The sequence below is a fragment of the Pogonomyrmex barbatus genome, unplaced genomic scaffold (genome assembly GCF_055798465.1).
Source record: "Pogonomyrmex barbatus isolate J1 unplaced genomic scaffold, ASM5579846v1 scaffold21, whole genome shotgun sequence".
NCBI classification, from domain to species: Eukaryota; Metazoa; Arthropoda; class Insecta; order Hymenoptera; family Formicidae; genus Pogonomyrmex; species Pogonomyrmex barbatus.
This window is the reverse complement of record NW_028297118.1, coordinates 101-24,106: the sequence shown is the minus strand read 5'-3', so window position 1 is coordinate 24,106 and position 24,006 is coordinate 101. Positions and strand designations below refer to the sequence as shown.

Sequence of the window (24,006 nt, the reverse complement as noted above, 5' to 3'; positions counted from 1 at the left end):
GCCTGAGCCTGTCGTCGTCGGACTTGGATTCAGCTCTCCTGGTCAGTTTTTCCAAGATGATCTTCATCTTTCCAAAATACGATCGGAACTTGCCCGAGAATTCTCCCTTTAATTTTTTGCAGCGAGACCGCAGCAATTCGGCCTCGTCCGCGAAATAAGCCAGCCTCGCTCCGAGGTGGACCGTCGGCATAAGGAGATCAACAGGGTCGTCAATCTCCTCCTTCTCTTTAGCTCCGTCACCAGAGTCATCACTGTCCATGATGACAGCTCTTCTCTTCCGCGTAGAACGCTGCTGGTAGTGGACATTCGATCCTCCTCGGGACGGGTCATGTTCCACCCAACTTCGCCAGTGGGCCAGGAGGTGGCCGCCTCTTTCGGAGTGGGTCTATAGGGGCTTTTATAATTAGGACAGGAGGACGGCCCCTAAGTTTTGGCTTAGCCAAAGCCGTTTCGTCCTGTGGCAAGGGGTCGCACGAGCCGACCGAACGATCCCCCAATGTCGGCGATGGTGGGACGATGTCCCCCAGACTCAGTCTCCTAGACGTCTCAGGAGAGAGGTGCTCCACGCGCACCCTCACTTCCTTGCAGCCAGTAACCCTCGGCCCGCGCGGGTCCACGGGAGTAGACTCTTGTCCATTAAGGTAGCCTCGGTCGATTTAAATGATCCATCTGGTAAGTTTGATTGAAGCGGATCCATTCCTGTACATGTTGATATAAGCGGTTCGCCCATCATGGGAGTTCTAGGGCGTGGTAGGGCTGCATCCCCGTTGAAAAGATATCCCTAGTGAAGAGTACAGAAGCCGAGAAGCGGCTTGTCGGGCGGCCCACCCTATCTGCACTGTGAGTGACTCTAATGAAAAAAGGATTCGGGATAAGCCCACGCCATAAGTGATGCTAGAGGTTTAACATCACCCCTATTACACGGACTCGTACCCCTCCGAAGGGCGGACATCCGTGCCTCAGGCTAGACAGTGCTGCAATTTGCCCTATGCAGCTCCGGGTATGGAAGAATACTGGCCACATAACTCCCCACACACACGCTGTCGAACCCTCTTCAATCCCGACATAGGCTCCAGCCACTAGAGAGAGAGCGGCCATCGCGGCATGAGGGTTCACGGGATCTTTGCCCGCAGTCTCCCGGAGGAGGCTGCGGGACTTACGGTTACCCATATTACTACTTCAGAGGCCGCGACGCCAGCCTCAACCCTCCGGCCCGGTCGGGGGGCAACTACTCCCCCCTTGATTAGTCTACCGGGAATATCCAGGGGCCCTCCACCGTGTTTCATGCAGACAAATACATTCGCTCTCTCCCATTCACACCAGCTCGGATATTCCGAGTGCGCGAGGCCCGTACTGGCTCCCGGAAGAGCCAGTCCCTGGAAGTCGGGGTAGAACCTCGGTACTGCCAACAGGTGGTCATTGTATCAGGGAGCCCCCTCACCACGACAAGGTGGCCCATCACGAGGGGGGGAACCTTTTTTTTTTAACGTGTGGAAATGCTCTTTACGCACTGATCTCCCAGGCATTGGGTTTGCCCGGAAGAGTGTGGGACTCGGGCCTATAGCTGACCCCATATCCACTAAAACCACACGAGTGCCGTCCGGAGCGCTGTTCTGGGGCGGCCGGTGAACATCAGCGATATACTTCCCAGCCGCCCCGCGCTCGCGCGCCCCGTAGGGCGCGCTCCTCTCGATGGGGGACTAAGCCCTCCCCCACCACGAGAGGCGGACCGTCATTCTCCCCCAGATATTGGAGGGAGGAGGATGGAGAGGGGTAGGTGACACCAGGCCCATCCCATCCCGTCTCTTGTGCGCGGGGGGTTTAACCCTCCCGCGCCTGTCCCCGGGCAGGGGGAGATTCATCCCCCATTTGGGGACCCTCCGGAAGGCTCTGCTTTTGGCTGAGCCAAGTCAACCCAAAAATTGATGGGGGAAGAGGGCTACTCGCCTCCCCCCCACAGGGGTTAGGTAGTATCCGTGGAGGGCTGCCGGAGCCAAGGTAACCGGCTCCGGCGTGAGCCCCCCCTACAACCCCGTGCAAAGCGACTACTGGAGGGAGACAATTCTTCCTCCCTCCGCCGCTCCGCCTTCTCCTCCTGCGACATAACTTGTTCGCAGAAGGAGGAGACCGCCCTCCTGGCCTCCCCGTTGTCGACCATCCTTAGTATGATGGCCCGCAGCGAGAAGTCGCCGCCTATCACTGGAGCGAGGACTCCGCGCTCATCCTCCCATGCGATATATTCAGCGAGTGTGTGCTGCGCGGTGCCCTCGCCCGCCGCACAGTGTAGGCCATGCGCTCCCTCCCGATCCAGTGCAGTGTATCGGCCGAAACAGCCGTGGCCGGTTAGCACCTGCACTAGCCGGAAGGTCAAGCCCTCGTGTCCCCTGCCAAGGCATTGTTCCAGGCAGGGGCGGATGACCGTCCGGACACCTGCAACGCCGGGTTCGTATAGCTGTATTATCTAGCGTTCTACGATCCGGCGTCGCACCTCCTGACGAACTCGTTCCACAGCCCTGTTAGTTAGGGGTGCCCCCTGTGACCTTAGCTGGCGGACACGCCGATAAACCTCGGCGTGCCCAAATGCCAGCAAGTCGATGGGGGGCGTCCCGGCCGCAACCGCCGCGTGCGACACCGTCCGATAGGCCTGCGCCAGGCGCAGCGCGATACGGCGCTGCGCCTGCCTCATCTGGCGGAGGCTTTTGTCATCCTCCGCCAGGTGCTGGACCCATATCGGTGACCCATACAGGGCCACCGAGTGGACGGTGTTGGCATAGAGTCGCCTAACTTTGGCGCCCGGACCTCCTAAATTGGGTAAAAGGCGGTTGAGCCGATTGGCTATCGCTTTCACCCTAGGGGCCAGGAGGTCGAAATGCCTCCTGAACCCCCATTGGCCATCCAAGGTGAGCCCCAGGTATTTTATATGGGGCCCAACCTCCACGGGGACTTTCCCGATCAGCAACCTTGCGAGTGGGGGCGGTCCGCGGAAGTCATCGTGGACGAACATGGGCATTGTCTTATGGGCCGCCACCTCTAACCCCAAGTCGCTAATCTCGCGCACAGCATCCGCGACGGCCTCACTGGCCGCCGCCAGAGCGCCCTCCCAGTCATCCCCCCCGGCCACCACCAACGTGTCGTCCGCATAGCAGATCACGTGGCAGCCGGGGGGAAGGGCAAGCCGCAAAACCCGATTAAACGCGAGGTTCTATAGTAGGGGTCCTAATACGGACCCCTGCGGAACCCCGCGCGTGACGCCCCTGTGGTGTCGGAGCCCTTCCGCGTCAACGTATTCCAGCACCCTGTCGCGGAAGTAGCCGCGGAGGACCTTCTGTAGGTATGTTGGGAGGCATTAGTACTGTGCCGCCCCCCGTATTGCATCCCAGGGGAGGGAGTTGAACGCGTTACTTATGTCCAACGAGACCAGCAACGCAACTCCCCCCCAGCAATAATGGCCCCAGTGAAGGACTTGACGCGGTCGATAGCGTCGATCGTTGATCGTCCCCCACGGAAGCCGTACTGCTCCTCCGCGAGATCTCTGCCACTTCCGGACAGATACGGGCCGCTATGATGCGCTCGAAGAGCTTGCCCACATCGTCCAGCAGGCATATCGGCCGATACGCCGAAGGGGCGTCATGCGGCTTGCCCTCCTTCTGAAGGAGGACTAGATTTGCCCTCCTCCAGGGACCGGGGAAGACTCCTTTACTGAGGCACCTGTTGAACAGACGCCTCAGGGGAGCGTCGACCTCGTCCAAGGCCAAGGCCCATATCCGGCCCGGAATACCGTCCGGGCCGGGAGCCGTGGGGCGGCCGAGTTTCTTTGCCGCTTCCACCATCTCGTCCCTGGAGATCCCCAGCTCCTCCTCAGACCAGGTCGCGTCTCGCGGCCCGTCGGTCGGGGGCGGGTGGGGAGGACCATCCATCCTCCTCAGGGAAGAGCATTCCCACCACCTTCTGGAGGAACCAGGGGTTCAACCTCTCGGTAAGTGGGGGCGCCCAGGGTTTCAGCTTGTCCAAGACAAGTCTGTATGGGCGCCCCCACGGATTCTCGTCCAGGGATGAGACCAGCTCGTCCCAGGCCTCGGTCTTGGCCTTTCTAATTGCACCGCCCCGGTGCGGCTCAGAGGGCCCCCCATGCAGCGTCCAGGTCAGCGCTCGCTCGGCGGCGGCGAGCCCGCGTGTAGCGCCTTCTGGCGCGGACCGCGGAGGCGCGAAGTTCCGCGACCTCCGCCGTCCACCAGTACGCGGCCCTCCGCCTTATTGGCCGAGAGCGCGGCATAGCGGTGTCGCATGCGTCGACTATCATGCCCACCACGTTTTCAGCTTCCTTCTCCTCATCAGTGGTCTCCCGGCAGTTGCCATGTGGCCACTAAAACGGCCGCCCGTAGGCGGTCCTTGTGCAATTTCTTGAGGGCCCATCGTCGCCGTGGGCCTCTTCCCCTTTGGCCGGCAGCAGCTATTGGGCGAGTGTCGACCTCCATGGAGATGTAGCGATGGTCGGACATGGTTTTCCTCGGAGGTCTCCACCCGCCAGTCCCTTATCGCGCGCGCGGCCAGGGGAGTCGCCAGGGTAATGTCGATATGCGACTCCCCGTTCCACCGCACGCACGTGGGTTCCGGGCCCGAGTTTATAACACTCAGGCCCAGTTCCGCCGCCCAGTTCATTAGAGCCTCGCCCTTACGGCTTGTCGCCGGGGATCCCCAGAGCGTAGATTTCGCGTTTAGGTCCCCGGCGACTATAATGGGGCGGGGGAGAAGCCTGTATATACACTCCTCCACCCCAAGCAGATACTCCTCGAATTGGGCGAGGCCCGTATTTGGGGAGAAGTAACATCCCACGACGTAAATAGGCCCCCACTTTACCGCCACATAGTCCTCTCCACTAAGGAGCAGGGGGGCAATCCTTGTATAGGCCTCCATATAACCACCACCGTAGCCCCGCGGTCCCCGAACCAGCAGGGATGGTCCCCCGGGATGCTGTGGAGATCGGCGGCGATTCCGAACCCGCAACCACGCTCCGCCAGGCTATGGACAAAGAGGTCCTGTGCCCGGCGGGCGTGATTGAGATTGGTCTGCAGAAGGCTGAATGTGCCTATTTGGCTGCCTCAGCCTCCGCAGCGACCTCCGTTGGCACCTCTTCGATGAAAGGAGTGCCCTGGTCTGGCCAGGGTAGAGACGTTTCCTTTTCCCTCGGCATTATGTCCACCTCCACGTCCATGGATTCCCCCCCAATGGGAGGGGCCATCGTGGCTGACGGCGGCGACGGCGGGGGGGGCTTTTGGACCCCTACCCGTGGGGCGCCCCTCGCGGAGCCGGCCACTCCGGGGAGGGAGGGAGGAGCCTTACCGCCCCTCCTCCTTTGGGCTGCGAGGCAGTTCTTTGTCCCCACTCTGTGGTCGGCCTTGCGCCCCGCGTCCCTGCACACGGGGCACCCCAGGGGGCGGTCACACCCCCCCCCGAGGCTGGCTCGGTGACCCGCGGTAACAAAGTTCGCTGCGGTCTATCTCGCTTTTGCATGTCTGGCGGACGTGCCCCATCCCCATACATCTAAAGCACTGTAGGGGCCGTGCCGCCAGACTCTCCACGCGGGCCATCATCCATCCGCCCACGAGGATTCTTCCCGCCGCCGCCAGTGTCCTCGCCGGAGGGGGCAGCGCACTACGCACGTGCCAAGTCCCCCCGGTGCGCGCCTCACCTCACCAGCTTCGACGTGGTTCCACAGTGGACCGCGACTGATTCTCCTCGGAGGTCACAGAGTCCACTAAACCCTTAATCCGGAGGTCCGCCGTTTTTTTCGGCCGCTGGACTTTAATGTCGTCCCGGCCGGCGGGGACCTCCTTCATTTTTTGGGCCAAGGCATCTGCCTTGGCCCTGCCTTCCTGTCCAGGGACCTCATGTATGAGGGTCCCGGTGACTGCGCGTCTCGGACGCACACCCGAAATGCCCAGCGGCTCCAATTATACTCCCCGGCGGACGAGGCGCATCGCCTCCTCATATCCGCCAGGGGGGCAGATTATAGTAACCGCCGCCGTACTCGGAGGTCTTCTCCTCCCCGAGCCCTTCCCCCCTTCTTTTCGGGGGGAGTCCGCCCCCGGGGGAGGGAGCTTTTCCCCGCCTGTTGGTTGACAGGGATATTCCTTCTCTTTGAGGAGGTGGTTGGGGGGCTGAGACGCTTGTGGCGTTCCCCCACCCTTCCTTTTCTTCTTTTTTCTACCCACCACTGCCGCCCACTGTTCAGCGGCAGCGGCAGGCCTGACAGTTGGGCAAGCCAGTTGTTCTCGGGACGGCTCCTAGATGGCTGGAGGGCCGCTCGGGGGGCGTCATTTGTTCCTCTCTTTTTCTTCCTCCTTGTTGGGGAGAGCGGGGGAAGGAGGAGGGAGATGTGTATCCCTTCTCCTTTGGCTTCCGCTCCTTTCCCGGGCCCGAGGCACCGGGGGGGTGGCATGGAGATGGTAACTCCCATGCCCCGGAGGATTCCCGGGAATATTCTTCCCAGGGTCCCCGCAAGATCATTCCCGACGTGGGACTTCCGTGCACTCGCCCGGTCTGCATTGGAGGCGATTCCAACTTCCCCCCCTTTGCCCACCCGGAGCAGTGGGGCATCAGGGGGGAAGGCCTCCACCCGTGTATTGCCCCCTCCACTCCTCGTCCGCCTCCCGCTCGTCTGGTCGGGGCGGATACTCGTCCGCGTTCATCCCTTTCCCCTTATCCGGGTCCCTAGGCAGAGGTCCGGCGGACTCGCCAATCGCGGGGATGGTCTTGCGGGACTTGACTTCCCGTAGCTCCGCCCGCAGGCACTCCACAGCGGAACGGAGATCCGCATTGTCACGGCGTAATTGGAGGATCTCCTGTTGGAGGATCCTCTTCCCGCCATCCACATCTTCTGACGCACCGGCCTCCGCCTCCATGTTCTTTTTATAGAGGATCTCGGTGGCAGCGAGGACCTTTGCTGTGGCTTTCCAGAGTTTTCCCTGGAAAGTGCCCTTCAAATTGTCCGAATTTTGTGCAACCTTTCTCACCTCGTCGACTGCTTCTCTAGTACGGTTGACGAGACCGGCGTTTGACTCAAGGTCATAAAACTCCTTGAGTTTCCTCGCTTCTTCCTCCGTCTCGCTGAGCTTCTTGTTGGAGGTCGGCCGGATTGTCGGATCCTCGATAATCAGGATTGCCTCGGCCTCTTTCTTCTTTTCTCTCCGAAGCTCTTGCTCCTTTTTCCTTTCGGCAATTGCTTGGGCCGTGAATCGGCCGACATTCGTCTCATTGAGGGCAGGTCTACCCCTCCTTTTCTTTTCTGCCCGGGGGATGGGTCTTGATCCCCCAGCGGCGAGCTCAATTTCCATATCGACTTCGGAGTTTTCGTCGTTATCCCTGCCGTCCCCACCGGGGATAGGTCTGTTCGAGCGTCTCTTTGTCCCGGCGACAAATGAGGCCGTTGACACGCGCAACATATTCGACTCTGTCGAGTGGCTTCGAGATCGACACTTTTCGCCTCCGTTGTTCTCCTTATCGCCTGCTCTTCCCTACTTGGCGCAGCGGGGGCCAGATTTGTCCCTGCGTCCGATCCGCGGCGTTGTTGGCCGCGAGCTCGTGCCCTCCGATGTTGGCGGGGGTAGGGGCGGGTCATCGCACTCTTCCCGCAAACGGAAGATCTCTGTCTTGGAGGTTGTCAGGACCCTTATCTCTAGGGCGTCTGGTTTCCTCCAAGGCCCTCTAAAATGACAACCGCCCTCTTCAACGGTAGCTAGTTCCACCGAGAAGCCCGTTGGCAACTCCTGATTTCGCCCGACGTCTGATGACGACACGGGGGGAAATACCGGGACATTACTCCCCGAACCGCGCCGGGACCTGAGGTTCCGATGCCCTTGGTCCGGTAAGTTTAATCCATGCGTGGTGTACATTTCATAAACAGACTAGTTTGGTTTGTTATTCGGGATGACCTTCCCCTAGACCGGCGGCCTTTCTAGGCTCAAGAGCCCGGTCTGCCCCCTGTTTTATTCGCCGCGCCGCTAGACCCTGCCTCGGAGTACGTCCGAGCGGCTCCGACGGCGCCCAGATCGCAAGCCCTGTCCCGGAATACGTCCGGGCGGCCCCACGCCCTGGGTCCGTTCCCTCAAAAGTGCGTGGGTCGTAGGCCCCGCCTCGGAAATGTCCGAGCGGCCCTACGGCCCGAAAACACTCTTCCCTGGGCGGAGCACCGCCCCCCCTGGCATGTGTCATGTCGTGCCGCCAGGAGCACCCAGCAACACGGCGACACGCCTCGGGAACACCCGCGTCGTTGCGGACAGGGAGCAAACCTCCCCCTATCGGCGCCGCATCGCCGGGCGTTTGAAGTCAGGGTCGCCGCATACCCTACCGGCCCATTGGGTGTGGATCTCCCGAGGGAGATCCGACGCCCTACTGGGGGACCGGATCCAGAGGCGTGTGCCCTTACACCCTGACCCCTTGCACCCGGGCTTTCCCAACGTTGGACCCCGGTATTGCCAGCAGGTGATCATAGGGACAGAGAGCTCCCTCACCACGTCAAGGTGGCACACCAGGAGGGAGTGCACCCAGAAGGGGCCGATAATCTCCACCAAGTGTGGAGACCCATCCATCCATTAGTCCCCCCGCTACGTCTCGTCGTTGGGGGGTTTCCCTCTGATATGTTGATGCGGTGCTCCCTAGTTCACTGTCCTAGGGAGTCCGCCCCCGCGCGCCACATCCGATTGTTTTATAGTGGGGTGATGCGGAACCCCCACTAGACGGGCGCCTGTGTTGGCGTCAGGGCCAGGTCCCCCAGCCGGTCCCCCGAAGGGCACGCCCTCCGACGAGAAAGGAGGGGGGCAGGACTATCGCGGAGGAGTGTGCCGCCCCGCCAGCCTGCTACCAGCCGGAAAGAGTCCGACCCATCTACCGGTCAGGCCACGCCATTTTCGCCAGAGACGCTGCCACCGGATGCGGCGAATCTCTGGCCCCGGCCCGTTCTCCGTTTATTCCCCCGTTCCGGTCCCATGAGACGTGACCAACGGGATTACGGTGTGAGCCTGGAGAACTCTTGGCCCCGCCCCAAACGTTGGAACGGGGAGCCCCTTCACCGCGACAAGGTGGTTCTCCGTTGAGGGGGGACCGCCTCTGGACGGAATTGGCGGTCATGAGCGAACGACGACGGTAAAACGGAAAGCGGGTTGCCGACCATTCTATAAATCGGTTGTCGTCGTCGTCGAGAGATAGAGAGGAGGAGACGGTACGGTATAGTTGCAACATGGAGCGGACAATCACCATTTCCGAAGATCGGTCCATCGTGGTGATACGGGATGACGCGGAGGAGAAAGATACGTATTCGTCTCGTCTATACAATACAGCTTGGTATCAAATCATATCATTTCGAAGACGAGAAAGACGTCGAAACGCGAGAATCTCTCGTATATTGGTGCAAAATATCAATAAAATTTATGGAAGAGGAAGGAAGTAGTCATCTTGTACCATGGATGAAATCAAATAAGCGGTGTACCATAAAAAGTCGCGATAAAATGTAGTAAAGTAATCTTTCTTTTTGTTTCAGGTACCCTTAGAAAGTCGCTGGAAGCCCCCCCCGTCTGGACTACGTGGACTTTGAACAGCATCCAAAAGAATGGATATTTCTAAAAACGATCGGTGCAAAATATTAATAAAATTAAGAGGAGGAAAATAGTCATCTTGTACCATGGAAATTAAATAAGAAGCGTAATACCGGAATGTACCATGAAAAAGTACAAAGTCGCTGGAGTCCCCTCGTTAGGTTTACGTGTGCCTCGGACAGCATCCAAAAATAAGGATGTTACCAAAGACGATCGGTGCAAAATATTGATAAAATTTATAGAAAAGGAAGAAAGTTATCACCTTGTACCATGGAAATTAAATAAGAAACGTAATACCGGGATGTACCATCAAAAGTCGCGATGAACTGTAGTAAAATAATCTTTCTTTTTTTGTTTCAGGTACCCTTAGGACGTCGCTGGAGGCCCCTCCATATGGACTACGTGGACTTTGAACAGCATCCAAAAGAATGGATATTTCTAAAGACGATTGGTGCAAAATATTAATAAAATTTATCGAAGAAAAGAAAAAGAGTCATGTACCATGGACGAAATAAAATAGGAAGCGTGATACCGGAATGTATCACTAATAGATATAGTCGCTAGAGTCCCCCGTCTGGACTATGTGGACTTTGAACAACATCCAAAAGAATGGATATTTCTAAAGATGATTGGTGCAAAATATAAATAAAATTTATTGAAGAAAAAGAAAAGAGTCATGTACCATGGACGAAATAAAATAGGAAGTGTGATACCGGAATGTATCACGAATAGGTATAATGTCGCTGGAGTTCCCTCAGGATAACGTGTGCTTCGGACAGCATCCAAAAATATGGATGTTACCAAAGATAATCGGTGCAAAATATTTAAAAAATTTATGGAAGAGGAAGATGATAGCCATCCTCTGTACCATGGACGAAATAAAATAAGAAGCATACCGGAATCACGAAAAAGTGTAAAGTCGCTGGAGTCCCCTCGTCAGGATAACGTGTGCTTCGGACAGCATCCAAAAATATGGATGTTACCAAAGATAATCGGTGCAAAATATTAATAAAATTTATCGCAGAGTAAGGAAATACTCTTGTACCGTGGACGAAGTTAAAGAGGAAGCATGATACCGCGATGTACCATGACAAGGTATAAAGTCGCTGGAGTTCCCCGTCAGGATTACGTGTGGTTTGGACAGCATCCAAAAGAATGGATATTACCAGACGATTGGTACAAAATAATAATTAAATTTATGGAAGAGGAAGAAGAAAGTCATCCTCTGTACCATGGACGAAATTAAATAAGAAGCATACCGGAATCACGAAAAGGTATAAAGTCGCTGGAGTCCCCTCGTCAGGATAACGTGTGCTTCGGATAGCATCTAAAAATATGGATATTACCAAAGACGATTGGTGCAAAATATTAATAAAATTTACCGCGATGTACCATGAAAAGGTATAAAGTCGCTGGAGTCCCCCCATCAAGGATATTGCAAACCAAGGAAAGAATAATCTTCTGATGTATTAGATATATCTGCGATAACAAACGTCGTCGAGACTGAGCACGCAACCAAGTTCCTCTGGTTTAAGAGCTTTATTTATAGCAAGGTATACGTTGAACAAATATTTTTGTATTCCAAGTGATAAAAGTAATGATAGACCCGAAATAGAGGACATTATATTCTTTAAATATAATTTTGTTTTTAATAAGATTTTTAATAAGACCGTTATATCTCGGGTCCATTTCCATCCGTCACGCGTCACGTTGAGTCCTTGATCCGAATTTCCCCATCCAAAATCTAAGGTCCACCCCCGTTTCTATTATTCTCCCTGACGCGCCAACGATTGAATATAGAGATGCGCGAGGTGCACCATCGCGTAGCGCTCGTCGAGACGAACATTTTAAAAAAAAATTCGTCAAAATCCGATGAAAATTACGGTTTTGCCTGTTTTTTTCCTTCACGTAAGGATACCGGAGCGCTCTACAAACAGTGGCGTCACAGCGGATCTGTTTCCAGCAGGTAAGTAAAAAATTTTTTTTTAATTAGACATCGGACGGAAAAACGGACCGCGCGGTGGACCTGCGCGGGAAGGGTAGTTTTGGAATCGAGAGAGTGACTTTTTCGATTTCGCAGTTTCGGCCTGTTCCCGTGGAGATAAAAATTTTTTTTCGGCACAGACAGATGTAGAAAGACGAGAAACACAATGAGACGTTGTCAAATAATTTTTTTTTTTTTTTTTTTTTTCAACCACCGCTTCCTTTCCATCTTCCAAGGAGTGGGTTGGGGAGAGTCGGACTATAGGAACAAAGTTGACGCGTTTTGGTAATCCTGTTGACTGGTTTTCGTCCCGTCTCGATACAACCCTCCGTTTGGGCTCTGCTCTCTTGGACGAGGGGGTGGTTTTCGTAAAACTCGTTGTATCGGGCGAATGGTAGGTCGGGGGAGGTCGGGTTATAGGATCAAAGTTGCCGCGTTTTGGTAATCCTGTCGACTGGATTTTGTTCCGTCTCGATACAACCCTCCGTTTGGGCTCTGCTCTCTTGGACGAGGGGGTGGTTTTCGTAAAAATCGTTGTATCGGGCGAATGGTAGGTCGGGGGAGATCGGGTTATAGGATCGAAATTGACGCGTTTCACCAGTGCTACTCCCTGAATATATTCTCGTTTCGATACAACTTTCCGTTCGGGCTTCGCTCTCTTGGACAAGGGGGTAGTTTTCGTAGAAATCGTCGTACCGGACGAACGGTAGGTCGGAGGAGGTCGGACTAATGGATCTACCGTATCAATTGATGGAGAATCTTGTGACATACATTTTCAAAATCTTTTTTTTTTTTTTTTTCTTTTTTTGCTAACCGCCGGCATTAGCGTTACCCGAGGTGTACCACGTGGAGGTTGCCGGTCGGATTTACACCTCTGTGTAAGTGTAAATGCATGTATCTGTGTGTATGCGTCGGGGTGAATGTGTGTGTGTGTGTGTGTGTGTGTGTGTGTGTGTCAGTGTGTGTGGTGTAGGTGCATGTGTGTTTGCGTTAGTGTATCGTCGACAGGGACGAGACTCCGCGGTTCGTCGGTTCTGCAGTATTTAACGACCTTAAACTCGCCCTATCGGTGTACGTGTAAGTGTGTAGATGTGAGTGTATTTTTTTTTTTTTTTTTTTTTTTTTTTTATTCCTTTGTCTCCTTTTTCTTCTTTTTCTGAAATTAGAGGAATTTCATTATTTTATATCTTATATTAGTATTTAATTAAATTATAAACTTAATTCTGAACGATATATTTTATAAAAAAGTTATAATGATAATAAGTATTGTAATTTAAATAAAATATTTATATATAAATATGTTATTATATATGATAATAGTATTCTATAAATTTATATTTATTTTTATATTATAAAAAATAATACCTTCTGTCTCGGGACTGCTTCTCGTCGTGATCGCTTGGCATCTTTCCTCCGGAGATGATCATATTGTGCTCGACGGCGGCGTTTGTTGCTTACCCTATGAGCACGCAATAAATCCTCCGGGACGTAATGCTTGCCGGGGCAAGCCTCTTCGCTAATGCCGCACTGACCCGAACATACAGTCCGGAGCCCGGGAAGCGGTGTCCGCGGATTGGGATAAGGTATTGACCTTATGAATGCAGCATATGCTGCCACGGACCCTGCGGCCCCTCCTCCGGCAACCGCGATAGCGCGGTGCATCCGTTCCTCTCTTATGCGATCACGGTAATTTTTCAATCCTTGGCGGTATAATATTAAATCCGACCGTTGCTGGACGATTTGCGACATCTGTAAAAGAAAAAGATTTCATTAGCGGAAAAAAAATTAAAAGATGAGCGTTACAAGATGATGTATGTACAATTTGATATTCGGATATCATTTATGAAAGACAAAATCGAGAATAATAAAATATAGAGATACGGGAGGAACACCATCGTGTAGCGCTTGTTGAGATGAACATTAAAAAAAAAAAATTTGTCAAAATGGGATGAAAATTACGGTTTTGCCTGTTTTTTCCTTCACGGTAAGGATATCAGAGCGCTATGAAATCACAGTGGCGTAACGGCGGATGTGTCTCCAGCAGGTAAGTATAAATTTTTTTTTTTTTTTTTTTTTTTTTTTAATATATTATTGTAATAATTCTTACATTGTTATTATTAGTTGACTTTTTTTTTTTTTTTTCTTTTTTTTTTTTTTTTTTTCGATTAACATATTGGTATTAAATGTGTTAAATTATAAATATTGTTGATTTATACGTTTACATATAAATATATATATATCTGATTTGTACAGTTTTAATGTTTCTTTTTTTTTTTTTTTTTTTTTTTTTTTTTTTTTGCTTAATGGATGAGTTTTTGATAACCTATTCGACTCGTCCTAACCAAATTTAAGAAAGGTTAGGGTGATAGGGTTAGGTTACACGTTTCTGCATTATTTTTGGGAAAAAATTTTTTTCGAAGTTAACGTTCATACTTCGGGTGGTGGTAGGGGAGGGTCCGAGGATGACGACCGCCATATTGGTTTGGGGGGGGAGGGGGGAAGTTTCGGTCCTCCCCCGTAGCCACTAAACGAGGTGATGGAGGGGGATGGGGGGTGTGCGGCTGGGTTCCCCTCGGCGAGACCTTGAACCACCCCCACCCCCACCCCTCCACCCCTCCCCCTCCGTTGGCTACCGGGTGGTGGGGTTCTCGTCGAAACTTCGAGACGCCGTATCTCCGGTGTTTATGAATTCTTAACGACGAGCCACGGCTCGTTCGAAAGGGCTCGTCGAGCTCTTCAAATAAGTCCTATGACTTTTTTCGATCCGACCAATAGTTTTCGAGATACGGATCCCCACTCCGGGGAGCATCGACCCGTCGTAGCTCGGAAACGGTGGGGGATAGGGGGTCGGGTCGCAGGACCAAAGTGGCAGGTCTCGTCGAGCTCTACGGCATGGCCCCACCCCTCGTCTCGAAGCGTGAAATTTTTTTTTTTTTTTTTTACTTTTTTTACCATAACTCCCCAACCAGCGGGTATTAAGGGACGGCCCTGTGGGGTCTCGTAGCGGTCGGTCAGCCGCGTCGAACGAGCGCAGGCTCGTCGTTAAGAATTCATAAACAAAAAAGTTACGGCGTAAAGAGTGGGACTCTACTTTGAGCGACGGTAACTGGGAAGGGGGGGACGATAAGGGGGTGGGTCAGAGGACCAAAATGGTAGCTCCGGTCGAGCTCTATCGTCCACGGTGGAGAACCAGATTTTGATTTTTTTTTTTTTTTTTTTGAAAATTTTTCTGTTTCTTTTTTTTTTTTTTTTTCATATATTTTTTAAGTCAGGACGAGTACAAGTCAGGACGAGTACAAGTCAGGACGAGTACAAGTCAGGACGAGTACAAGTCAGGTCGAGTCTGGTTAGGTTAGGTTACACGTTTCTGCATTATTTTTGGGAAAAAATTTTTTTCGAAGTTAACGTTCATACTTCGGGTGGTGGTAGGGGAGGGTCCGAGGATGACGACCGCCATATTGGTTTGGGGGGGGAGGGGGGAAGTTTCGGTCCTCCCCCGTAGCCACTAAACGAGGTGATGGAGGGGGATGGGGGGTGTGCGGCTGGGTTCCCCTCGGCGAGACCTTGAACCACCCCCACCCCCACCCCTCCACCCCTCCCCCTCCGTTGGCTACCGGGTGGTGGGGTTCTCGTCGAAACTTCGAGACGCCGTATCTCCGGTGTTTATGAATTCTTAACGACGAGCCACGGCTCGTTCGAAAGGGCTCGTCGAGCTCTTCAAATAAGTCCTATGACTTTTTTCGATCCGACCAATAGTTTTCGAGATACGGATCCCCACTCCGGGGAGCATCGACCCGTCGTAGCTCGGAAACGGTGGGGGATAGGGGGTCGGGTCGCAGGACCAAAGTGGCAGGTCTCGTCGAGCTCTACGGCATGGCCCCACCCCTCGTCTCGAAGCGTGAAATTTTTTTTTTTTTTTTTTACTTTTTTTACCATAACTCCCCAACCAGCGGGTATTAAGGGACGGCCCTGTGGGGTCTCGTAGCGGTCGGTCAGCCGCGTCGAACGAGCGCAGGCTCGTCGTTAAGAATTCATAAACAAAAAAGTTACGGCGTAAAGAGTGGGACTCTACTTTGAGCGACGGTAACTGGGAAGGGGGGGACGATAAGGGGGTGGGTCAGAGGACCAAAATGGTAGCTCCGGTCGAGCTCTATCGTCCACGGTGGAGAACCAGATTTTGATTTTTTTTTTTTTTTTTTTGAAAATTTTTCTGTTTCTTTTTTTTTTTTTTTTTCATATATTTTTTAAGTCAGGACGAGTACAAGTCAGGACGAGTACAAGTCAGGACGAGTACAAGTCAGGACGAGTACAAGTCAGGTCGAGTCTGGTTAGGTTAGGTTACACGTTTCTGCATTATTTTTGGGAAAAAATTTTTTTCGAAGTTAACGTTCATACTTCGGGTGGTGGTAGGGGAGGGTCCGAGGATGACGACCGCCATATTGGTTTGGGGGGGGAGGGGGGAAGTTTCGGTCCTCCCCCGTAGCCACTAAACGAGGTGATGGAGGGGGATGGGGGGTGTGCGGCTGGGTTCCCCTCGGCGAGACCTTGAACCACCCCCACCCCCACCCCTCCACCCCTCCCCCTCCGTTGGCTACCGGGTGGTGGGGTTCTCGTCGAAACTTCGAGACGCCGTATCTCCGGTGTTTATGAATTCTTAACGACGAGCCACGGCTCGTTCGAAAGGGCTCGTCGAGCTCTTCAAATAAGTCCTATGACTTTTTTCGATCCGACCAATAGTTTTCGAGATACGGATCCCCACTCCGGGGAGCATCGACCCGTCGTAGCTCGGAAACGGTGGGGGATAGGGGGTCGGGTCGCAGGACCAAAGTGGCAGGTCTCGTCGAGCTCTACGGCATGGCCCCACCCCTCGTCTCGAAGCGTGAAATTTTTTTTTTTTTTTTTTACTTTTTTTACCATAACTCCCCAACCAGCGGGTATTAAGGGACGGCCCTGTGGGGTCTCGTAGCGGTCGGTCAGCCGCGTCGAACGAGCGCAGGCTCGTCGTTAAGAATTCATAAACAAAAAAGTTACGGCGTAAAGAGTGGGACTCTACTTTGAGCGACGGTAACTGGGAAGGGGGGGACGATAAGGGGGTGGGTCAGAGGACCAAAATGGTAGCTCCGGTCGAGCTCTATCGTCCACGGTGGAGAACCAGATTTTGATTTTTTTTTTTTTTTTTTTGAAAATTTTTCTGTTTCTTTTTTTTTTTTTTTTTCATATATTTTTTAAGTCAGGACGAGTACAAGTCAGGACGAGTACAAGTCAGGACGAGTACAAGTCAGGACGAGTACAAGTCAGGTCGAGTCTGGTTAGGTTAGGTTAGGTTACACGTTTCTGCATTATTTTTGGGAAAAAATTTTTTTCGAAGTTAACGTTCATACTTCGGGTGGTGGTAGGGGAGGGTCCGAGGATGACGACCGCCATATTGGTTTGGGGGGGGAGGGGGGAAGTTTCGGTCCTCCCCCGTAGCCACTAAACGAGGTGATGGAGGGGGATGGGGGGTGTGCGGCTGGGTTCCCCTCGGCGAGACCTTGAACCACCCCCACCCCCACCCCTCCACCCCTCCCCCTCCGTTGGCTACCGGGTGGTGGGGTTCTCGTCGAAACTTCGAGACGCCGTATCTCCGGTGTTTATGAATTCTTAACGACGAGCCACGGCTCGTTCGAAAGGGCTCGTCGAGCTCTTCAAATAAGTCCTATGACTTTTTTCGATCCGACCAATAGTTTTCGAGATACGGATCCCCACTCCGGGGAGCATCGACCCGTCGTAGCTCGGAAACGGTGGGGGATAGGGGGTCGGGTCGCAGGACCAAAGTGGCAGGTCTCGTCGAGCTCTACGGCATGGCCCCACCCCTCGTCTCGAAGCGTGAAATTTTTTTTTTTTTTTTTTACTTTTTTTACCATAACTCCCCAACCAGCGGGTATTAAGGGACGGCCCTGTGGGGTCTCGTAGCGGTCGGTCAGCCGCGTCGAACGAGCGCAGGCTCGTCGTTAAGAATTCATAAACAAAAAAGTTACGGCGTAAAGAGTGGGACTCTACTTTGAGCGACGGTAACTGGGAAGGGGGGGACGATAAGGGGGTGGGTCAGAGGACCAAAATGGTAGCTCCGGTCGAGCTCTATCGTCCACGGTGGAGAACCAGATTTTGATTTTTTTTTTTTTTTTTTTGAAAATTTTTCTGTTTCTTTTTTTTTTTTTTTTTCATATATTTTTTAAGTCAGGACGAGTACAAGTCAGGACGAGTACAAGTCAGGACGAGTACAAGTCAGGACGAGTACAAGTCAGGTCGAGTCTGGTTAGGTTAGGTTACACGTTTCTGCATTATTTTTGGGAAAAAATTTTTTTCGAAGTTAACGTTCATACTTCGGGTGGTGGTAGGGGAGGGTCCGAGGATGACGACCGCCATATTGGTTTGGGGGGGGAGGGGGGAAGTTTCGGTCCTCCCCCGTAGCCACTAAACGAGGTGATGGAGGGGGATGGGGGGTGTGCGGCTGGGTTCCCCTCGGCGAGACCTTGAACCACCCCCACCCCCACCCCTCCACCCCTCCCCCTCCGTTGGCTACCGGGTGGTGGGGTTCTCGTCGAAACTTCGAGACGCCGTATCTCCGGTGTTTATGAATTCTTAACGACGAGCCACGGCTCGTTCGAAAGGGCTCGTCGAGCTCTTCAAATAAGTCCTATGACTTTTTTCGATCCGACCAATAGTTTTCGAGATACGGATCCCCACTCCGGGGAGCATCGACCCGTCGTAGCTCGGAAACGGTGGGGGATAGGGGGTCGGGTCGCAGGACCAAAGTGGCAGGTCTCGTCGAGCTCTACGGCATGGCCCCACCCCTCGTCTCGAAGCGTGAAATTTTTTTTTTTTTTTTTTACTTTTTTTACCATAACTCCCCAACCAGCGGGTATTAAGGGACGGCCCTGTGGGGTCTCGTAGCGGTCGGTCAGCCGCGTCGAACGAGCGCAGGCTCGTCGTTAAGAATTCATAAACAAAAAAGTTACGGCGTAAAGAGTGGGACTCTACTTTGAGCGACGGTAACTGGGAAGGGGGGGACGATAAGGGGGTGGGTCAGAGGACCAAAATGGTAGCTCCGGTCGAGCTCTATCGTCCACGGTGGAGAACCAGATTTTGATTTTTTTTTTTTTTTTTTTGAAAATTTTTCTGTTTCTTTTTTTTTTTTTTTTTCATATATTTTTTAAGTCAGGACGAGTACAAGTCAGGACGAGTACAAGTCAGGACGAGTACAAGTCAGGACGAGTACAAGTCAGGTCGAGTCTGGTTAGGTTAGGTTAGGTTACACGTTTCTGCATTATTTTTGGGAAAAAATTTTTTTCGAAGTTAACGTTCATACTTCGGGTGGTGGTAGGGGAGGGTCCGAGGATGACGACCGCCATATTGGTTTGGGGGGGGAGGGGGGAAGTTTCGGTCCTCCCCCGTAGCCACTAAACGAGGTGATGGAGGGGGATGGGGGGTGTGCGGCTGGGTTCCCCTCGGCGAGACCTTGAACCACCCCCACCCCCACCCCTCCACCCCTCCCCCTCCGTTGGCTACCGGGTGGTGGGGTTCTCGTCGAAACTTCGAGACGCCGTATCTCCGGTGTTTATGAATTCTTAACGACGAGCCACGGCTCGTTCGAAAGGGCTCGTCGAGCTCTTCAAATAAGTCCTATGACTTTTTTCGATCCGACCAATAGTTTTCGAGATACGGATCCCCACTCCGGGGAGCATCGACCCGTCGTAGCTCGGAAACGGTGGGGGATAGGGGGTCGGGTCGCAGGACCAAAGTGGCAGGTCTCGTCGAGCTCTACGGCATGGCCCCACCCCTCGTCTCGAAGCGTGAAATTTTTTTTTTTTTTTTTTACTTTTTTTACCATAACTCCCCAACCAGCGGGTATTAAGGGACGGCCCTGTGGGGTCTCGTAGCGGTCGGTCAGCCGCGTCGAACGAGCGCAGGCTCGTCGTTAAGAATTCATAAACAAAAAAGTTACGGCGTAAAGAGTGGGACTCTACTTTGAGCGACGGTAACTGGGAAGGGGGGGACGATAAGGGGGTGGGTCAGAGGACCAAAATGGTAGCTCCGGTCGAGCTCTATCGTCCACGGTGGAGAACCAGATTTTGATTTTTTTTTTTTTTTTTTTGAAAATTTTTCTGTTTCTTTTTTTTTTTTTTTTTCATATATTTTTTAAGTCAGGACGAGTACAAGTCAGGACGAGTACAAGTCAGGACGAGTACAAGTCAGGACGAGTACAAGTCAGGTCGAGTCTGGTTAGGTTAGGTTAGGTTAGGTTAGGTTAGGTTAGGTTAGGTTAGGTTAGGTTAGGTTAGGTTAGGTTAGGTTAGGTTAGGTTAGGTTAGGTTAGGTTAGGTTAGGTTAGGTTAGGTTAGGTTAGGTTAGGTTAGGTTAGGTTAGGTTAGGTTAGGTTAGGTTAGGTTAGGTTAGGTTAGGTTAGGTTAGGTTAGGTTAGGTTAGGTTAGGTTAGGTTAGGTTAGGTTAGGTTAGGTTAGGTTAGGTTAGGTTAGGTTAGGTTAGGTTAGGTTAGGTTAGGTTAGGTTAGGTTAGGTTAGGTTAGGTTAGGTTAGGTTAGGTTAGGTTAGGTTAGGTTAGGTTAGGTTAGGTTAGGTTAGGTTAGGTTAGGTTAGGTTAGGTTAGGTTAGGTTAGGTTAGGTTAGGTTAGGTTAGGTTAGGTTAGGTTAGGTTAGGTTAGGTTAGGTTAGGTTAGGTTAGGTTAGGTTAGGTTAGGTTAGGTTAGGTTAGGTTAGGTTAGGTTAGGTTAGGTTAGGTTAGGTTAGGTTAGGTTAGGTTAGGTTAGGTTAGGTTAGGTTAGGTTAGGTTAGGTTAGGTTAGGTTAGGTTAGGTTAGGTTAGGTTAGGTTAGGTTAGGTTAGGTTAGGTTAGGTTAGGTTAGGTTAGGTTAGGTTAGGTTAGGTTAGGTTAGGTTAGGTTAGGTTAGGTTAGGTTAGGTTAGGTTAGGTTAGGTTAGGTTAGGTTAGGTTAGGTTAGGTTAGGTTAGGTTAGGTTAGGTTAGGTTAGGTTAGGTTAGGTTAGGTTAGGTTAGGTTAGGTTAGGTTAGGTTAGGTTAGGTTAGGTTAGGTTAGGTTAGGTTAGGTTAGGTTAGGTTAGGTTAGGTTAGGTTAGGTTAGGTTAGGTTAGGTTAGGTTAGGTTAGGTTAGGTTAGGTTAGGTTAGGTTAGGTTAGGTTAGGTTAGGTTAGGTTAGGTTAGGTTAGGTTAGGTTAGGTTAGGTTAGGTTAGGTTAGGTTAGGTTAGGTTAGGTTAGGTTAGGTTAGGTTAGGTTAGGTTAGGTTAGGTTAGGTTAGGTTAGGTTAGGTTAGGTTAGGTTAGGTTAGGTTAGGTTAGGTTAGGTTAGGTTAGGTTAGGTTAGGTTAGGTTAGGTTAGGTTAGGTTAGGTTAGGTTAGGTTAGGTTAGGTTAGGTTAGGTTAGGTTAGGTTAGGTTAGGTTAGGTTAGGTTAGGTTAGGTTAGGTTAGGTTAGGTTAGGTTAGGTTAGGTTAGGTTAGGTTAGGTTAGGTTAGGTTAGGTTAGGTTAGGTTAGGTTAGGTTAGGTTAGGTTAGGTTAGGTTAGGTTAGGTTAGGTTAGGTTAGGTTAGGTTAGGTTAGGTTAGGTTAGGTTAGGTTAGGTTAGGTTAGGTTAGGTTAGGTTAGGTTAGGTTAGGTTAGGTTAGGTTAGGTTAGGTTAGGTTAGGTTAGGTTAGGTTAGGTTAGGTTAGGTTAGGTTAGGTTAGGTTAGGTTAGGTTAGGTTAGGTTAGGTTAGGTTAGGTTAGGTTAGGTTAGGTTAGGTTAGGTTAGGTTAGGTTAGGTTAGGTTAGGTTAGGTTAGGTTAGGTTAGGTTAGGTTAGGTTAGGTTAGGTTAGGTTAGGTTAGGTTAGGTTAGGTTAGGTTAGGTTAGGTTAGGTTAGGTTAGGTTAGGTTAGGTTAGGTTAGGTTAGGTTAGGTTAGGTTAGGTTAGGTTAGGTTAGGTTAGGTTAGGTTAGGTTAGGTTAGGTTAGGTTAGGTTAGGTTAGGTTAGGTTAGGTTAGGTTAGGTTAGGTTAGGTTAGGTTAGGTTAGGTTAGGTTAGGTTAGGTTAGGTTAGGTTAGGTTAGGTTAGGTTAGGTTAGGTTAGGTTAGGTTAGGTTAGGTTAGGTTAGGTTAGGTTAGGTTAGGTTAGGTTAGGTTAGGTTAGGTTAGGTTAGGTTAGGTTAGGTTAGGTTAGGTTAGGTTAGGTTAGGTTAGGTTAGGTTAGGTTAGGTTAGGTTAGGTTAGGTTAGGTTAGGTTAGGTTAGGTTAGGTTAGGTTAGGTTAGGTTAGGTTAGGTTAGGTTAGGTTAGGTTAGGTTAGGTTAGGTTAGGTTAGGTTAGGTTAGGTTAGGTTAGGTTAGGTTAGGTTAGGTTAGGTTAGGTTAGGTTAGGTTAGGTTAGGTTAGGTTAGGTTAGGTTAGGTTAGGTTAGGTTAGGTTAGGTTAGGTTAGGTTAGGTTAGGTTAGGTTAGGTTAGGTTAGGTTAGGTTAGGTTAGGTTAGGTTAGGTTAGGTTAGGTTAGGTTAGGTTAGGTTAGGTTAGGTTAGGTTAGGTTAGGTTAGGTTAGGTTAGGTTAGGTTAGGTTAGGTTAGGTTAGGTTAGGTTAGGTTAGGTTAGGTTAGGTTAGGTTAGGTTAGGTTAGGTTAGGTTAGGTTAGGTTAGGTTAGGTTAGGTTAGGTTAGGTTAGGTTAGGTTAGGTTAGGTTAGGTTAGGTTAGGTTAGGTTAGGTTAGGTTAGGTTAGGTTAGGTTAGGTTAGGTTAGGTTAGGTTAGGTTAGGTTAGGTTAGGTTAGGTTAGGTTAGGTTAGGTTAGGTTAGGTTAGGTTAGGTTAGGTTAGGTTAGGTTAGGTTAGGTTAGGTTAGGTTAGGTTAGGTTAGGTTAGGTTAGGTTAGGTTAGGTTAGGTTAGGTTAGGTTAGGTTAGGTTAGGTTAGGTTAGGTTAGGTTAGGTTAGGTTAGGTTAGGTTAGGTTAGGTTAGGTTAGGTTAGGTTAGGTTAGGTTAGGTTAGGTTAGGTTAGGTTAGGTTAGGTTAGGTTAGGTTAGGTTAGGTTAGGTTAGGTTAGGTTAGGTTAGGTTAGGTTAGGTTAGGTTAGGTTAGGTTAGGTTAGGTTAGGTTAGGTTAGGTTAGGTTAGGTTAGGTTAGGTTAGGTTAGGTTAGGTTAGGTTAGGTTAGGTTAGGTTAGGTTAGGTTAGGTTAGGTTAGGTTAGGTTAGGTTAGGTTAGGTTAGGTTAGGTTAGGTTAGGTTAGGTTAGGTTAGGTTAGGTTAGGTTAGGTTAGGTTAGGTTAGGTTAGGTTAGGTTAGGTTAGGTTAGGTTAGGTTAGGTTAGGTTAGGTTAGGTTAGGTTAGGTTAGGTTAGGTTAGGTTAGGTTAGGTTAGGTTAGGTTAGGTTAGGTTAGGTTAGGTTAGGTTAGGTTAGGTTAGGTTAGGTTAGGTTAGGTTAGGTTAGGTTAGGTTAGGTTAGGTTAGGTTAGGTTAGGTTAGGTTAGGTTAGGTTAGGTTAGGTTAGGTTAGGTTAGGTTAGGTTAGGTTAGGTTAGGTTAGGTTAGGTTAGGTTAGGTTAGGTTAGGTTAGGTTAGGTTAGGTTAGGTTAGGTTAGGTTAGGTTAGGTTAGGTTAGGTTAGGTTAGGTTAGGTTAGGTTAGGTTAGGTTAGGTTAGGTTAGGTTAGGTTAGGTTAGGTTAGGTTAGGTTAGGTTAGGTTAGGTTAGGTTAGGTTAGGTTAGGTTAGGTTAGGTTAGGTTAGGTTAGGTTAGGTTAGGTTAGGTTAGGTTAGGTTAGGTTAGGTTAGGTTAGGTTAGGTTAGGTTAGGTTAGGTTAGGTTAGGTTAGGTTAGGTTAGGTTAGGTTAGGTTAGGTTAGGTTAGGTTAGGTTAGGTTAGGTTAGGTTAGGTTAGGTTAGGTTAGGTTAGGTTAGGTTAGGTTAGGTTAGGTTAGGTTAGGTTAGGTTAGGTTAGGTTAGGTTAGGTTAGGTTAGGTTAGGTTAGGTTAGGTTAGGTTAGGTTAGGTTAGGTTAGGTTAGGTTAGGTTAGGTTAGGTTAGGTTAGGTTAGGTTAGGTTAGGTTAGGTTAGGTTAGGTTAGGTTAGGTTAGGTTAGGTTAGGTTAGGTTAGGTTAGGTTAGGTTAGGTTAGGTTAGGTTAGGTTAGGTTAGGTTAGGTTAGGTTAGGTTAGGTTAGGTTAGGTTAGGTTAGGTTAGGTTAGGTTAGGTTAGGTTAGGTTAGGTTAGGTTAGGTTAGGTTAGGTTAGGTTAGGTTAGGTTAGGTTAGGTTAGGTTAGGTTAGGTTAGGTTAGGTTAGGTTAGGTTAGGTTAGGTTAGGTTAGGTTAGGTTAGGTTAGGTTAGGTTAGGTTAGGTTAGGTTAGGTTAGGTTAGGTTAGGTTAGGTTAGGTTAGGTTAGGTTAGGTTAGGTTAGGTTAGGTTAGGTTAGG

General features: G+C 50.7%; 1 protein-coding gene across 1 annotated transcript; it reads right to left on the bottom strand.

Annotated features, from left to right (window-relative positions):
• Positions 1–326: 326 nt before the first annotated feature.
• On the bottom strand, positions 327–3,010 carry LOC105422433 (uncharacterized). Its single transcript, XM_089078254.1, has 3 exons — positions 2,668–3,010; positions 2,032–2,430; positions 327–628 (listed from the first exon to the last, which is right to left on the bottom strand). The coding sequence occupies exons 1-3, from the start codon at positions 3,008–3,010 to the stop codon at positions 327–329; spliced, it is 1,044 nt and encodes a 347-aa protein (XP_088934380.1).
• Positions 3,011–24,006: the final 20,996 nt, after the last annotated feature.

What these genes read in the sequence shown, in the direction of transcription:
- LOC105422433 (XM_089078254.1), bottom strand. Translation starts at nt 3,010, where the DNA reads ATGCCCATGTTCGTCCACGATGACTTCCGCGGACCGCCCCCACTCGCA. An exon ending in GATGAGGCAGGCGCAGCGCC is followed by an intron (nt 2,431 to 2,667) that starts GTATCGCGCTGC and finishes CCGGCGTTGCAG; the next exon opens with GTGTCCGGACGGTCATCCGC. An exon ending in CAGTAGTCGCTTTGCACGGG is followed by an intron (nt 629 to 2,031) that starts GTTGTAGGGGGG and finishes TTAATGGACAAG; the next exon opens with AGTCTACTCCCGTGGACCCG.